The sequence below is a fragment of the Plectropomus leopardus genome, chromosome 22, assembly GCF_026936395.1.
Source record: "Plectropomus leopardus strain MGB_pleo_1.0 chromosome 22, ASM2693639v1, whole genome shotgun sequence".
NCBI classification, from domain to species: Eukaryota; Metazoa; Chordata; class Actinopteri; order Perciformes; family Serranidae; genus Plectropomus; species Plectropomus leopardus.
This window is the reverse complement of record NC_142197.1, coordinates 13,404,089-13,420,460: the sequence shown is the minus strand read 5'-3', so window position 1 is coordinate 13,420,460 and position 16,372 is coordinate 13,404,089. Positions and strand designations below refer to the sequence as shown.

Genomic DNA, 16,372 nt, shown 5'->3' with positions numbered 1-16,372 from the left:
CTCTCTCTCTCTCTCTCTCTCTCTCTCTCTCTCTCTCTCTCACCACCCCCACCCCTCCCTCTGGATACATTGTCAAAAAAGTTCATTATAACAGAGATAACACAAATATGGCATATTATACTTTCATTATATACGCAGGTACATGTGGAGTTAACATACACAAAAGCCTATGTAAAGACCCTTGATGTCGAGGAATAAAGTGTCATGCAAAATTATGTAACATGAATACAACAAAAACACATGAAACTAGACACAGAAAGAAAATTCTTATGTTGAATGCAGTGCTGGACCTAAGACATTCGGCACCCAGACAAGCATCCCCTGGTGCCCCCCCAACCACCACAAAATTAAAAAAAGTCTGTCGTATGTCTTACAAACAAAAACAAGAGCTAATGGGAAATCAGAACAAATAAACAACCAAGCTAACAAACAATAATAATAAATTAAAAACAATAAAATGTGCAAATTTGAAAATTCCTTTCCTCCTGCACCCTGGATAATAAGTAAAATAAAATAAGAAAGAATAAAGTAACAACAACAACAATAATAATAATACATTTGTTAATACAACACTTTTCAAAACCAATGTTACACAGTGCCTCACAAAACAATAACAGCAGATAAGTCAAGCAAGAGAAAAAACTGTGAGGTAATTGTAAACAAATATTTATACATCAATATATAAATGTGTGTGTGTGTATATATATATATATATATATATATGCACACACATATGCACTTGTATACAGACATGAATGGATGCCTTTTGCATTTTCATCCCCTCTTACTCTAATGCTCTTCACATACTCTTTGCTTCACCATATGAATTCTAAAGCATCAGATTGTGATGTTCACATTAAGGTGAACTTGCGAGAACTAGAGGTGGTTCTCCTACTACAGAACAACCGTTAGCATTAGATGTGTGGATCACTTTTCCCTTATTTATCTATTTTTTTTTTCTGGTTGACGCCCTTGGCAGCTGCATACATTGCCTATAGGAAAATCTGCTTCTGATGAAACAAAACATATCTTGATATAAATCCATTACTGTCATCTGGTGGTTGACATCTGCCAGTGCGAGAGGTGTCAAAAGCAGCACTGCTGTTTAAACCATTCAACTTTCAAAGGAGAGCTTGAATTCTCATATTTTGGCTTCAGATGTTGCTCTGTCCATCTGAGCACACACTGTGGTGAATACAGACTTCACCACACATGCCATAACTCTGAGGTATTTATGCCCATTGAAGTGTGACTGATGTACTTTATTTAAAGTTATATCACGGGCTGTGCCTATCCTTGCTTTGGATTATAAATAATGGGTTTAGAATTATAACATATTGTTGAATATGAATGAAATAGTGTACACTGTAGTAGTGTTTTAGTTAAGAACATTTCTACTTAATAGAACAATGTGTAAGATTTAATGGGATTTAGTGGCATCTAGTGGTGAGGATTGCTTATTGCAACCAGCTGAAACTCCCATTTGGAATTCCTTCAGCGTTCATTGATACCAGGATTTAGTGCTCTTACTGCCACAGCCGGGTTCGATTCCCATTCAGTGAAAACTTATGTGCCACCACATGTTGGAAAGGCTCAGCTCTGTCTCTGCTGGCTGCTCTGTCTTAGCCAAACCCAGCCCCAAGTGCAGCAGGGACACACCTCTGCACTCAATCACCTCTGATTGAGAACTGCTGGTCCAACAAACAGCAGTCAACACTGACATTGACACCTAAGCCACAGATTCTTGTCTCTGCTACTCATCCAGTTTATTTCCTGATCATCAGTATTGAGGAACCAAAGATGAGCACAACTGTGATTTCAATTCCTCTACAGTAATCTAAGGTCGTATCTAAATCTAAATATACTTTGTACTTCTCACTTTTAGTTAGGATTGTTTCTGGTAAAAGTTAAAGGCTGTGATTGTTGTTTTACTGCAGGCCACACAGTGGGGCTGCAGCCTCATGGACTCAAAATACCTTAAAATATGACAGTGCAGAAAGGCCAAAGATTTGTTAGGATTTTTTTCTGATGTAATCTCCTGTCCAGATCATTTCTTGGTTGAAAATTTAAAAATGAATTTACAGGAATCTTATCAAAACATTTAAGTTATGGGTTGTGTAAAGAAAAGCAGTATCCTCCAGCAAATGCCACACCCACATATTCACACTCTACAGTAAAAAGGATCATTATTTTCAGTCACATAAGTCTGTCACTATTTCACACACGAGCACTCTTTAATATTGGTATGTATTTTTATTGAGAAAACTTTAACCTTAGTGTATTGTAAACATATACTCTTTAATTATGGTCTCTCAAAACATGAGATAACCATTATTTCACACATGTAATATTCCAAGTGTTCAAAGGCAACATTTACATGCAAACATACATGTTGGTGATTTACTGACATGAAGATGCATCAAAAATCTACCACAGAGATACAGCAATATGCAAAAATCTTCTCCAAAAACACACAACAGCAAGCTAGAAGTTCTTGTGGACTTTGAGGTGTATCCTCATGTTGGATTTTTCAGAAAATGTCTTGTGACATGTCACGCACTGGTAAGGTTTCTCTCCTGTGTGTGTCCTCATGTGTTTCCTCAGTCCTGAACTACAGTGGAACGATTTTTCGCATTCTGAGCAAGGGTATGGTCTCTCCCCCGTGTGGGATCTCCGATGAAGTGTCAGTTGTCCTGCTCTGCCAAAACGTTTTCCACAGGAGTCGCACTGATAAGGCCTCTCTCCTGTGTGAGTGCGTGAATGCACCAGCAATTCCCCAGAGCTACAAAATGACATCCCACATGTGCTGCACAGGTACGGCTTCTCTTTCTTGTGCACCCTTTGGTGCACAGCGCGCACACCCGGCTGTGTGAATGTCTTGTCACAATAATTGCAGGCGTACGGGCGCTCACCAGTGTGAATGCGCATGTGAGACTTCAAGACTTCATTCCTGAAGAACCTCTTGTCACAGTATGAGCAGGCAAACGGCCTCTCTCCGCTGTGATGACGCAGGTGAACTGTGAGCGAAGCCTGAGAGCTGTATTTCTTATCACAAAGGCTGCAAGACAGGATTTTAGGGTTAAAGTGACTAAGCAAATGCCGGTTCAGGTCTCTCTGGTTTTTATACGTCTTACTGCACTGACTGCACTTGAACGGCCGTGCAGAGGAGTGAACAGCACGATGTTGTTTCAAAGTGGAGCGATTTGCAAAAGTCTTGCCACACTCCGAGCAGGTGTTATCATCTGAGACAAGAGAGACATCGGCTCTGTCTCCTGTTGAGGACTGCATCGTGCTCTTTTCTGATGGCTCCTTCTTTCTACTTAGTTCCAGATGTTCCCTCAGACTTTCCACCGGGCTTTTGGTTGGCTGTAACGTGGCTTCATCAGCTGTTTCTGCAAACAGGAAACGAGAATAAATGATAAAATCACTCAACAGAATCTACATGACTATGACTTCCCAGCAAAGAGAGGCAAAAGCACACAGATGTAGAAAGAGTAAAAAGTGATGCAAAACAACAAAAAGAGGCTAAACAACTGTAAAGTCTGTAGCCCTTTAACACAGAGATCACACTGCTTGGCACCTAATTTGTCCCATGTTTGCATTTTTACACAGAACCAAATGACGGTGGCATCGTGCTGCTCCTGTGTCTGATTGTAGATAGCATGCTGGCATCATGGAAGCCAAAGAGGCTTGATGGGTGTGACTTTTATCACAACAGTGTCTGCTTCCAGTGTGACATACAATGTATGTTTCAGAAATGTTTTCTCAACAATAACAATGGCATTAACATGGTAATAATATTTATTTACTGTCTCTGTTAAATGGCAGCTGAGCTGCTTACTGCTGCTAACTGCTTTTTAAATCTCCTGCGTCACACCCCTTCTGCTCATGGTCCCTTCCATGGACCATTTCGGTGCTGTTACTAACATCAAATAATAACTCTGTTCCCCAATCCACGATCGTACAGAGTGGTGGGGTGGTATAACGGCGCGATATTTCCGCCTTTAACAAGCAGTGTAGAGGGGGCTAAAGAAAACACTTGCACCGCCACCGACCTAAGAATACTTTTCAGATTTTCCATAAAATCATGTATGAAGTCAGAGATGCTCACTGCCATCATCTGCCGCACCATCTTCTTCAGAACATAGAGAGGAAGTGAGCGGTGACAAGTCGTACTTGTGCAGCCGAGAGTTCAGGTTAGTTTCAATAGAACTGTCGTCAGTTACTTCATCATCCCCACAAACGTCCTCTTCTAGCTTTTCTTGATTTCTTTCCTGTATTTTCCCATCTCCACCTTGCTCAACGTGATCTTCAGCGGCCACTAAAGTCTGTTTAGATGCCAGAGTGGCAAGGATAGTGTCTGACATGAAGGTGAATTCACCTGAGAAACAGACACAATGTTCTTGTTAGAGGAATTAGAGTGGGGGAAAAGGGGGTTCAGTACACCTTGACTTTAATTGTTAACAGATTCTTACTTTTATTCAACTTTTGTCGCTCTTGTTGGTGCTGCAAAATCCTCTTCAGATCCTCAGGGTCGGAGACAAACTGCTCAAACTCACAATCAAGGGAAGAAACGTCAAACATGGAGAATACCTGGAAAAGAAAGGGTGGATATTTAACAAAAGGCATATCGTATAAGTTTAAGTCTATCTCTATACTTCTTCTTTAATACTTGGATCTACACTTATAATCTACGCTGACATGAAGTTTAGAAAGAACTTACAAGTGATGCTGAAAAAAGCCACAAGAGTTCTGTTATTCAGAAACATGTTTACTCTAATAGCCATTACTCCACAACGACTAACTACACAAACATAATTCGCCAACCAGCATGAAGGAATTGAGCAGATGGAAGGTCAGTTTGTTGTTATCCTGCTGCCTACCTGTGAAAAACTTGGTACTGGGAGGAACTCCTCCAGGCGGCAGAAGAACTCCCACACCAGGATCTGCAGCACTGTATCAAAACGAGCCCCATAAAGCACCAAATAAATCTCCTATGACAAGGAAAAAATATCATTAACATGTAAATGTGTCATATATGCAGAAGATAAACTAATAAGTTAGAAGCATATATTAATGGCTTTTAAGCGTCAGTTCACCCCAAATCAAAAATGCATACCTTTCCTCTTACCTTTAGTGGTTTTTAGTCAGTCTAGATTGTTTTGGTGTGAGCTGCCGAGTGTTGGAGATATCTGCCTTCTCTCCAATATAATGGAACTCAATGGCACTCAGTTTGTGGAGCTCAAAGTGCCAAAAAATACATTTAAAAAACTCAGCAGCAATGTTTCTTCCCAGAAATCATGGAATAGTTCCTTCATGAAACTGTAGACAACAAGGTCAGTGGACTATTTTGAATAGGTGAGTCATGATTTCTGGAAAGAGATGTAATTTTTTGGCGCTTTGAGCACCACAAGCCAAGTGTCACGTAGTTCCATGATATTGGAAACATGGCAGACATCTCTACAGCTAATATCTCTAACACTTGACAACTCACACAAAAACAATCTAGACTGAGAAATAGCATTAAGAGGAACGACATTTTTTAAAAACTTGTGGTAACACTCACCTTGAAAAAATGCTCTTTTTCAGACTGGTCTGTCAGCAGTGTTTGAACCAGCTCCACAAATGCCGACTTTGAAATCTCTACCTCTTCATCTTCGTCCTGTCGTGAAGCCCAGGGTAAGTTTATTTACATGCATTAAGGATAAATATTTCAGGGTAAGAAATACTCAAGCTACATTGCCCACCTCTTCATGCATGATGTTTGTTGTCATCTTTTGGAAACTGTTCAGATGATACTGGATAGTTTTATCATCAACATTATCCGTCCTCTTTAAGGATTCAAGGATCAGCTGAAAAACACAGTCAAACCTTTTAGGCTTGACTTTAAAAAAGGGCATTTTGACAGAATAGACAATGTGATGCATAATTCTTTAAATATTAGCCTCACTTGGGGGACCTTGACTGCTTAATAATAAATGATAAACAGAAAAACATGCCCCACAAATAGTCCTGACACCCACATTAACTTACCCGCGCCTTTAGTCCCAGGATCAGCTGAGTCTTCTGTTTGTAATTGAGAAGCTCTGGGACCATCTCTGTCACCAGTGTGATGAATTCAGCCAGTTTGTCATACTGGTCTACATTTCGCTCCTGGGCAACCTGCCACATGCAAGCTGACATCAGCCTCAGTGGAGGAACCAGGAGGTGCAGAGATGACACAGGAAGATGAGGCTCAGACAGCAGGCCTTAAAGCAAGCAGTCAAACAAAGAAATGCTGTGTTATTAACTTGTACTGTCTCAAAACTTAATAAAAACATAAAATAAGCAGAGGACTTTTATCATGATTAAAGAAATTTACTCCATAAATTGATGCAGAAAAGGCACAGTTTAGTACTAAAATTGTAAAATTGTACTAGTATGCAGGACTCAGTGTTTGAAGTGGGCAAAGTGAAAAATAATTTGGTTACATTCAACGTGTTTTAATGTGTCTATGGCTCTACAACTTTTTATGTTTCATATGGTGTGCAGTGCTGTCATAGACTATGCAATATGTTGCTGTGACTTTTGATTGCTGTTTGGTATAAGGGACTGTTAGTCATTTATGGGGGGAGGCAAAACAGGGGAGACATTCCTACCAATTTTCAAGCACTGGGGAGTGACAAATAATTTATATATATATTTGCGGTAGAGGGATGGTCATTCATATTCCCCCAGTCACTTCAGGAGGCTCAAGAAAAAATATATTTTAATAAGGGGGGTAAAGGGAAAATGTCCAGAACACTATATCATAACTAGAAATTATAATACTTTTAACTTTTGTGAAAAATGTGTTATGTGTAACATGATATACATTACATCCTTTTCTTTTTCTTTTTTTTTTTGCTTATCTTCAGGTAATTTTCTTGTAGCTTTTTTACTGTAGGTTTAAAAAAAGCTGCATAATTATTGTTCACATTCAAGAACTGTCATACAAATTATTTAAGGCTGTCATAATTTAGGTATGCTGGACAGCTGAAAATACATTTTATTGTGAAGACAACAAACATGATATAACGATGATTAACTTGTTAAATAGTGCATGCAGTATATTTTCATTATATTTTATTGGACAGACAGATTTAATGGGTAGTTTCTGGTATACACTCCGCAGCAGAAGGTGGCGGTAATCGGACATACTTTCTGAACGCGGACAGCGGCGGACTTGTACTGGTCGCGCGGACGCGCACGCGGCGTCGCTGCTGGTGCGCGTTGGTCTGGCGCTCCGCGCATGCGCATGTCCGGATTCACTTTCCGCTCCTGTCGGTGCTTCACGATGTTTGATAAAACTGGAGAGCCAGTCTAACTTGGAAATGATTGAAGGTAGGCCAATGTCTGTTCTCCTGCCTTTCTGCTTCCTCTTGGTCCTCACATATTTGTCCCTCAGATATTTCCACTTGTACCGGCAGTGGTTTTCATCTCTCCCAAGCGACTGCGCGATTTCCCTCCAAGAGTTTAGCACCATTTGGCCGTCTTTGTATTCCCTTAAAGACGAGTCATATAAATGTGGGTGACGGCGGATCTCCTCGCACAATCTTTCTTCAAAACAAGAATCCATTTTGTTATTTTCTTCTACTACTTATTCGCAAAACCGTTACAAGAGCTTTACGCCACCAACTGGACTGGAGAGCACGCGCAGACTTCCCTATAACACATTGATGACGCGCAGTCCGCGCGTTTGGCAGGCGTCGCGTACAGTCCACGCGGACTTTTTTTTAAATTTTTTTTTTTAACCCTTTAACAGTTTTGAAACCAGTACATTTAATGGTCAATCCCTAAATTTACAAATGACAATAATGACATGTAGCTACAAACCTGATGCCCCCCCCCAAAAAGTATGAAAACACACAGGTAGTGTACATTTTGAGAGATCAGTCAGCTCATTTAAAGTTTACATTAACTTACTTATTTTAAATTCTTTATTAAAACCATACATACATACAACAAACTGAACATGCCAGGGGTACGTGTATACAGAAAAAAAGCGAAAGAAAACCAAAATTAACATAAATAATAAAAATGTTGCCTAATGCAAAATCAAAATATTAGTTCATGAGAAATTTTTCAAAAATATTGTTCATCTTAACCGCCTTTTTGTTTTTAAGGCCTCTTATTGTGATGCCATATAGTTTAAGTTCTTGTTAAAAAAAAGTCCAAAGTCTGATTGTCCATCCATCTTTTCTTTTGGATGTGAAACTTTAAAGCAACTATCTGTCTGTCCATGATGTGCGGATATTACCATGCATCCCTACTATATATAAGTAGGCATAGAGAAATCAAGAGGAAATGAGAATAAGAAGTATGCAAAAAAAAAAAAAGTATGCCTTTTGCTACAAAATATACATGTAAATATAAAAATATAAAAGTAAAAAAATATGTTTTTATATATAGATATATAACTACAAATAATAACTACAAAGATGCACGTCATACTAAGAGTGTGCAAAATATAAATACAAGAGTAGAATAGGTAATATTATACAAATAAAATATTGCACAGTGTATGATACAGTTTAATTATTATTGCACGGTGATGTAGAGGGATTCAAATCCGTCTTGCATAGTGGAAAAGTTTGCAGTTGAAACAGTAAAGTATTGCACAGTTTAAAACATCAAAAAATAAATTATTGGTGATAGCAGCTGCTTACGGGTAAATAAGTCGGGGGGGAGGAGTTGAAAAGTTTGATGGCTGCAGGCAGGAATAACTTTTGGCGCTCTGTGGTTCGGCTCAGAGGAAACAATGTGCTCGAATGTGCTCCTGTGTTTGACCAGGAGTGGGTGGGAGACATTGACCAAGATGACACGTAACTTAAACAGCACTCCCCTCTCTGATACGAGAGAGCCCAGCTCCACCCCCACAATATTACTGGCCCCGTGGATCAGTTTGTTGAGTCGGTTGACATCCAGTAACCTCAACCTGCTGCCCCAGCATGCAACAGCAAACCGGATAGCACTGATCATCAGATTCAGAAATGACTCTTTGCATTGTCCAGCAGATGTTTGAGGACCCTATGGAAAGACCTCGGCCTCCTCAGAAAGTACAACTCTGGCTGCCCTCGTAGAGGCTTTCAGTGTTCCAGCTCAGTTTAGTTTATTTTCAGTTTTCACTCTACACAATGTGTCCTCACTGGGGTTGCAGTGATATACCAGTTTAAAAGTATATTTAGGGGTCGACTGATATTGGTTTTTGATGGTTGGAGTGATACCAACCACTGGTTAATGAGACCAGTAACTGATATTTACAACCAATCTACATTTACAATAGAATTGAAAATCTTTCTGTCAATGTTTCGAATTTGGACTATAACAAACTCCAACACAAAACTTTGTTTAAATACCATTAGCAAATGTTTCATCAGAACTAAAAACTTCTAACATCATATACAGCAAGTTACCAGCAAATTTATTGAATTATTTGTTTAATAAATGCAAGTGAAAATTTGAATAAAAAATGAATAAATAAAAATAGCTCACTGGGGTTTGACAAGTAAAAGTTCCTCCCATGCTGACACTTTCTTTGCACTTTTTAATTAATTAACTTTATTGGCGAGCATTAAAATAAAACGCCGATACAGATAATCGGCAAAATGCCAGATGTCGGCACCAATAATCAGCCAGGCCGATAATCTATCAACACCTAGTTATAATAAAGGCAAAGATTATTATACTGTGTACATTTTCTTATCTGCTGTTGTAGAAAATTATTATTTTATATTATGGAATCATGTAAATATATCATGAGTAATGGTATGGAGTTATATGATTCATTAATGTAATGAGTTTATTTAGGACCTTAGAGTCCTTCCCTGTCTCCAGGAAGTCTGAGTGTTAGGGTACTACAAGAGCAAGACCTTGTAGATGTTTAGACTACACTGACCTGTGAAATGTTACTGTTTAAATTAGTGATTCTTGTGTTACTTGGAAGTTTTTGATATGTCTCCGTCCGTACTTGTGTCGCTCCAAAAGCTTCTCTGATCAGATTTATGTAATAAAGATATATTTAAGTAAGGACAACTGAGGCTTACAGAGTTTATTTAATAACTCATCGAACTTATTTAATTAATCATCAAGTTTGTGTTACTATTCATCAAGCATACTTTATTATTTTATTTTTGTTATTCAACCTGAGAAAAAAATATTTGGTGGACAAGATTTGAAAATGGGCCTTGTTTGTTTCTACTTTCAAAGTTCTCATTAAGAATAAATGTATGTGTATTAATACTAACAATAAATATATCAATAATATATATTAAAAAAAAATACAAATTCAACTATAAGTAAAAAAGAAATTCAAAATATATTTTTTTTCTTACCTTGATACAAACACACGTCCACTTTGCTCCACACAGGTCAGACTTTGGTAAATGGCGCCATCTAGTGTTTTAAAATCTATAAGATCTGCTTGATCCGGTCTTCGTCAGCCAACCAGGAAAGAGGGCTTGCCGTGATCTGGACTGAGGCGGATGGGACCAGAAACCTTTGTTCTGTCTCTCCTCCCGAAGCGAGATTTAAAAACAAGAGCCTGTCCATGCTTCCTGCAAAACTGCGCGTTTCTGCGGGTCGGCGATCGCTGATGGACGTTTTATTAATCAGAAATTAGCTGAATTTGTTTAACAGGCTTTCTGATATTTTTCCCGATCGCTACAACCCGAGGGGGACATCTGCTCGTTTTTTTCCTGTCAGCTGCTAAATGGAAATAAAACGGGGAGCTGAAAGTGGAGGCAGTCGAGGTGTGTAATGAAACATCACGTATATAATAATGTGTGTGCTGTCAGTTTACAGGGACCTTACATTAACTGATTTTAATATTCCTGCAGTGTTTCTGTATAGACTTGATCCACAATGAGCGTGTTCTTGTAGCATCAAGTGCTTGCTTTATTTCCATCACTCCACTTATTGATCTGCTAGAATACTTTGCTTTCAGTATTGATCTGAACATTATTAATAGTTATTTTCCTGTAGCTTCCTATATCAGTGGGCTGCTCGGTTGTGCAGCATTCAACAAGATGTGAGTTTGTGGTGAGTTTGATGGATGCTGCTGTCAGAGCACCTGAGAGCACCACTGTCATGTCATGATTTCTGCAGGCACTTTGCATCGATAAATCAAGTTCACTTATGCACAGTGTGCTCTTGGCCGGCATGTGAAGTGTCAGGTGGATGTTGTCGACTCTGAAGTGCTGATGAATTATATGAACTGTAATAAGTACGCTGCCACTGCTGGTTTGCATTTTCTGAAGGGGGCTTTGGCTCATTTGTCCTTGTCTGAACAACAGTTATAATGTTACCTATTTACTGTACAAAACAATAAAAAGACATGTAAAAGCAGGTCTGTTTTTAACACAACAGCTAATACAACAGATAGTAGTATAGAAACGGTTTGCTTCGGTTGCAGCCATGGGCGGATTTCGAAATAATGGGTCCCTGGGCACAGATGTGCAAAAGGCCCCACCACCCTAAGGGCAAAGCACACAAGCCCTTGTTACACTGCCTCTTTAAGGCTGAAATATCACGCCACCTAGCCGTTCTTTATAAAAAGGTATTATTGTGATATGCGAGGACAGAGTTGTCTCACCTTAAAACCGGAAACAGAGGGAGTGACAGCTCCAAATCACACAGTACGTTTACATGTACAGTTAAGTTTAGCTTCAGTTACAGCTCGATTAGGACATTTTATTGGACTACTGTCATTGTCCCAGTATACAAGCAATGGAGGAGTATTGATTTATTGGTGGAAGTATGTTTGACACCGCAACTGTAGGTGGCGCTATGTCCCACTTTAGCTATCGAACCACAGCTGCTATCAGACCTTTTTCTGTTTGATCGATGACATCACTTACCAAACAAGTTAGCAAGCGGCAAACAGGATGCATGTTGAATGTTGAAAACATGAACAACAATTCGGCACTGCATTTCATACGTACGTATTACGTGCTTTTCTTTTTGGACAAATGAGAAACGCGTTTTTTTTCTCTTGGTTTTTTTTTGTAGTTGTTGTTTTGCCACTTTTCATAGTCATTGTAAGTCTCTTTTCAGCTTTTTTTTTTTTTTTTTACCTATTTTTAAAATCAGTTTTTATCAAATATGAGAGTTTTCATTCTCGACAACAACATGTGTCTGGTGGACTGAAAAAGCAATTCGTTTTATCCTTACAGAAGTTGTATTTGTATTTGCAATACTAATAATCTCTACAATAAAAAATAGACACTTGGTGTTTGTGTATTGATACAATATTGCCACGCAAAAAATATCACAATACTATGCCATATCGATTTTCCCCCCACCCCGAACTGCATTTATTTTTTTAGAAAAGCTTCATTATTTAACCATCAATCTTTATTTGAACAATGAAGTGTTTCCCTTTTGCAAGTAGCAGTGGGTTGAGATACCATTTTAAAGGGCCGAAACAGTTTGAGAAATTGTTCATACATAAAATAACCAGTTGATCATGTGTGTTTTTTGCCTTTGCCTGATAAAAGCCCTTCATCGCAATAATGCAGAAGTTATATTAATATTAAATATTGTCAATTTCCATTAAAAAAGCTCATTGGTGTAGCCAGATCAGTAAGCCATAGATGTGTTTATAACATCAGAAACCTGCCTAAAGTTCTCTGATAAGGAATATGAAGCATAGAACTGTAGTGCAGGTGCTTCATGTTACCTGGTTATTGGGTTACCTGTCTTGGGTTGTTTACACCTGCTCCTGTTTTCTCTCAGGTAATTTGAAACACTGTTAAAGCACAGTAATCCTCTGTGGACAACCAGCTGAATCAAAACAGTTTTAATTGTCTTTGTTACATGAAGCATTCAAACGTCTTTTTACTTTTTCCTCTCTCTTTCAGGTAATGATCTTCCAGTCCACTATCTACGCCTCCTGGCCCCTCCCTTGCAGCTCCTGTCAGCCGCAGTGTGGCAAGTCGTGCAGCAGGGACTTGTGGACCACTATGGGATGCTGGAGGAGTTTGTTACCATGGTGACAGAACTGGTCCCAGAGCTGATGAGCTACAGTCAGAGGGCTCAGCTCATACTGGGACTCAGGGCCAGGGTCAGTAATAAGCACTGTTTAACCAGAACGAGGCAACGCTTGTACTTATTTTAAATGTTTGTCTCTTTTTAACAAGTTTACGCTCTCTTATAACGTACTCTCTTATAACGATGATCTAATTGGTTTGATTTCTTTCGAAAACATGGAAAAAAGGCAATGAGCAACTTGGCAAGAAGTGTCCCGCAATTCCCAATAGAATGAATAAAACGTGACAAGAAACATAAACTGATAAAAGAAAAGACAGAAAATTATTAGAAAACTGTTAAAAAAATAAAAATAGATATATCATTTTAGCACTGTTTTCCATCTAATTTTCCTTATTTTAATATTTTTTTTAAACCTTTCTTCGATGAAATTTTAATTTTAATTTAAGAAATTTTCATGTAACTAACTAATTGTTTTGCTGATTTTGGGGGGTTGTTTTGGATTGGATTTCCTATAAAGTTGCTTATTGCCTTCTAATGGTCTTGAAAGAAATAAGGCCAATTTGCTCAGGTTTCAAAGGGATAAAGAGGCAAATTTATAAACAGTTTTAAGTCGCTAATAGGTAGATGATTAGTGATGTAAGTTTTCTTTCTCACTTTTCTTTGTTATTATTGAATTTCTTCCACTTTAAACAGATTAGCAACAGGTCAAATACTTTCATATGGCAGCTTAATTTTATGCAACACAAAAAAAGTGTAAGTGTAATGCATTCGCTTGACCACAAAATATTTTCCCTGTTGTTATTTTTGTTTGTTTGTTTTATTAACAAGATTATTATTTTAGAATTATAAGAAAAGTTTTCCGCGACATTGTGCTCTTGTCTTTTTTTCTGAATTAGGCAGAAAATAATCTCACAAATTGTTGTTTTTCTGAATTAAATTGCATTATTTTTACTTGCACATGCAAGCTCAGGTACTATGATGTTCTGTATATATGTCTATGCTTCTGTATATAGTTTTATTTATGTTGCATCTTGATCCCAGTGAAACGCTCAGCCAGTCTGCCGTGGACAGAAATGTACAGCATGGTAAAATGACAGTAAACTTGATTTGATTTGTCTCAAGTGAATGCATTACTCTTCTGTAGAAAAGAGAGCAAAGATGAAAATAAGTTCCTCAGTTGTTGTTGTCCAGTGATGCATAATCCAGGACTGTTTTCTTTGTGTGTGTACATTCAGCTGGTTCTGGAGATGTGTCGAGGTGAGCACCCGGTGGACATGCAAACCATTCAGCCTCATCTGGACAGAATTAAAGCTCCCGTCAGCACTGCCAAGGATCACCATGTAAGTAAACTGTCGCTGGCAAACACGCAGCTGTTTTCTTCCTGGTGTGGAAGTTTACAGTTTTGATTGATTTAGTCTCATGACTGCTGGTTTACTTCAAACCTTATAAAAAACTGTGTTTATGTCAAGAGTACACTTGATTAGAATTTCAGAAAACATAAATGATGCATAACTATATCATTTACAATCATACACAAGACAAATGTGTACAAAAATACATAAAAAATAAATACAGTCCATCATACAGTTAATATGAAGTAACGTATGCCAGGCTTCCATCTTGCAGAGGAGTAAATCAGTCAACTCGAAATTCACTATGCTGACCAGTATACTTCCTATTTTGGATGTTTAAGATGATTAATCAAAGGACTCTGTGCATGCGTGTGTGTAACCGTAGGTAACCATAAACCAGGTGGAGGAATCTGAGGTGAACTTTGTGGAGTTGGTGCATTCATTACTGGAGGATCCCTCTGAAAGAAAATATTTTTTCCAGGTGAGACGGCACTCAGTCTTTATTGTGTTGCTTTACTTTCCTTTTAGCTGAGCAGGAAACTTTTAAAATGTTATCTGGGTGTCAGCTGCAGGGTCACGTTAAATAAGACTCTATTTTAAGCCTGGGAGATTTTCAAAACAGTGTCTGTTTGAACACTGAATACACGTTTGGTTTGCAAACGCTGCGAATTTTGCGAATGTTGTAAGTTTGTTGCTTGTTTCACATGCGTGAATTTTTATGCTGTTCGTTTGAACTTTTGCTGTTGTGTTTTTAGTCTGTTCGTTCTTTTATGTGAAATTCCTTATGCTGCTGTCTTGGCTAGGACTCCCTTGAAAAAGAAATTCTGAATCTCAGTGGGACTATTCCTTGTAAAATGAAATGAAAAATGTGTTTAATGATGAACATTAAAATGAAAAGAGAAGACAATCCATCAGTGCTCACATTGATTTAACTGCATCGTATACTCTAATATATGCTGTACCATCAGTTCATCAGATAGAAGAACGTCCAGTGACATTTCTGACTTTTTCCAAACAACAAACCATCCCTACTATGTCTTCTCATTTGCAGGAAATCTTCCCTGTATATTTTGGGCCAAAGTATGATGCTGCACTCGAGATGCTGGTGTGGGAGTTCATATCAAGACTGGAGGAGCTGCTGCCAGTTCCAGACTTCACACAGGTGCCATGTTTCTTTTATAATAAAAATAACAAATTTTATTTGTATAGTGCTTTTCTAAACTAAAGCTATAAAGTGCTTCACAAAACCAAACCATACATTACAAGAGCTTAAGGTAAAACAACATCAACCCCATTAAAACATACATACATACATATTACATTCTAAATTTGTACAAATTACCGGGTGAAAACGCCAATTTCAGCTCTTTAACCGGTGACGTGCTGCCACTAATTACCATCCGTCTCCTCCTAAAGTGCACTAAAACACAGATCCAACTACTTCTGCACCTAGTTTAAAAGAGAGACTGAATAAGTAAGAGATATATAAAGAGAAGAAACAACTGAAAAGTTTGCAAAGACCTCTGTTCCTGCTGCTGTCTACTGTTCACCTGCTCTCCTGCCTGTCTTGGTGATGTTGCACGGACACACCAAAAAAAAACAACCAACACGCACACATAAAAGCTGACAGAAAGGCAGACTCGTGTGCTGCAGTGGTGTGTTCTCTGGCAGTTGGAATACAATCTATCGCCTATGCTCAGTGGGTTTACCCGTGTTTGAATAGCCCTCTTAATGAATGGTCCAGCTCCAAAAAAAAAAAGTCCATACAAAGCAGAAGATATTTTAATTATGGCAGGCCGTCATAAATAAATGATTGTGTGGGAGTCCCTGTTTGAAATACAAATGGTCATTTGGGGGGTGAAGTCTTCCTTTAAACCAACTTATGATAATTCAAAGGTCCTAATAAGTCATAATTGTCTCCATTTTTTTAAAGAGAAAAACATACTGATTTTTATACGCCTATGACCTTTTACTCTATTGCTGCTGCCAAGGTTTTTTACAGTCACAGAGCT

The 16,372-nt window shown here is 38.3% G+C and overlaps 2 protein-coding genes and 1 long non-coding RNA gene across 7 annotated transcripts in view; 2 read left to right on the top strand and 1 right to left on the bottom strand.

The window, feature by feature from the left end:
• The first annotated feature begins 856 nt into the window (after positions 1-856).
• Positions 857-6,248, top strand: LOC148185878 (uncharacterized). Its single transcript, XR_015775572.1, has 3 exons — positions 857-1,842; positions 5,590-5,679; positions 6,109-6,248. It is a non-coding gene; the product is annotated as an uncharacterized LOC148185878 (long non-coding RNA).
• LOC121961642 (uncharacterized) lies at positions 2,234-7,674 on the bottom strand. 2 transcript variants are annotated; one of them, XM_042511695.2, is made up of 8 exons: positions 7,180-7,674; positions 6,034-6,248; positions 5,748-5,852; positions 5,567-5,662; positions 4,884-4,994; positions 4,476-4,593; positions 4,112-4,381; positions 2,234-3,392 (listed from the first exon to the last, which is right to left on the bottom strand). In XM_042511695.2, the coding sequence occupies exons 1-8, from the start codon at positions 7,595-7,597 to the stop codon at positions 2,485-2,487; spliced, it is 2,241 nt and encodes a 746-aa protein (XP_042367629.2). In that variant the 5' UTR covers positions 7,598-7,674; the 3' UTR covers positions 2,234-2,484. The 2 variants fall into 2 exon arrangements, with proteins under 2 accessions (XP_042367629.2, XP_042367630.1); XM_042511696.2 differs by lacking the exon at positions 4,112-4,381.
• LOC121961640 (uncharacterized) overlaps positions 7,256-16,372 on the top strand; it is a 23,821-nt gene continuing 14,704 nt past the window's right edge. For 3 of the 4 annotated variants that reach the window (XM_088072931.1, XM_088072932.1, XM_042511693.2), the window contains exons 1-5: positions 10,461-10,769; positions 12,879-13,081; positions 14,244-14,348; positions 14,746-14,841; positions 15,412-15,522. In XM_088072931.1, the coding sequence (XP_087929057.1) occupies positions 10,730-10,769; positions 12,879-13,081; positions 14,244-14,348; positions 14,746-14,841; positions 15,412-15,522 (555 nt within the window). In that variant the 5' untranslated portion in view covers positions 10,461-10,729. Of the gene's footprint in view, positions 7,363-10,460; positions 10,770-12,878; positions 13,082-14,243; positions 14,349-14,745; positions 14,842-15,411; positions 15,523-16,372 lie in introns of those variants that run through there. The other variant, XM_042511694.2, reaches the window with a different exon arrangement.

Bases quoted from the DNA above. Each gene is read 5' to 3' on its own strand.
- LOC121961642 (XM_042511695.2), bottom strand. From the start codon at position 7,597: ATGGATTCTTGTTTTGAAGAAAGATTGTGCGAGGAGATCCGCCGTCAC. The intron at 5,853-6,033 runs GTAAGTTAATGT...TGTGTTTTTCAG, and splicing joins TCCTGGGACTAAAGGCGCGG to CTGATCCTTGAATCCTTAAA. The intron at 3,393-4,111 runs GTGAGCATCTCT...TCCTGTTTGCAG, and splicing joins TGGTGCGGCAGATGATGGCA to AAACAGCTGATGAAGCCACG.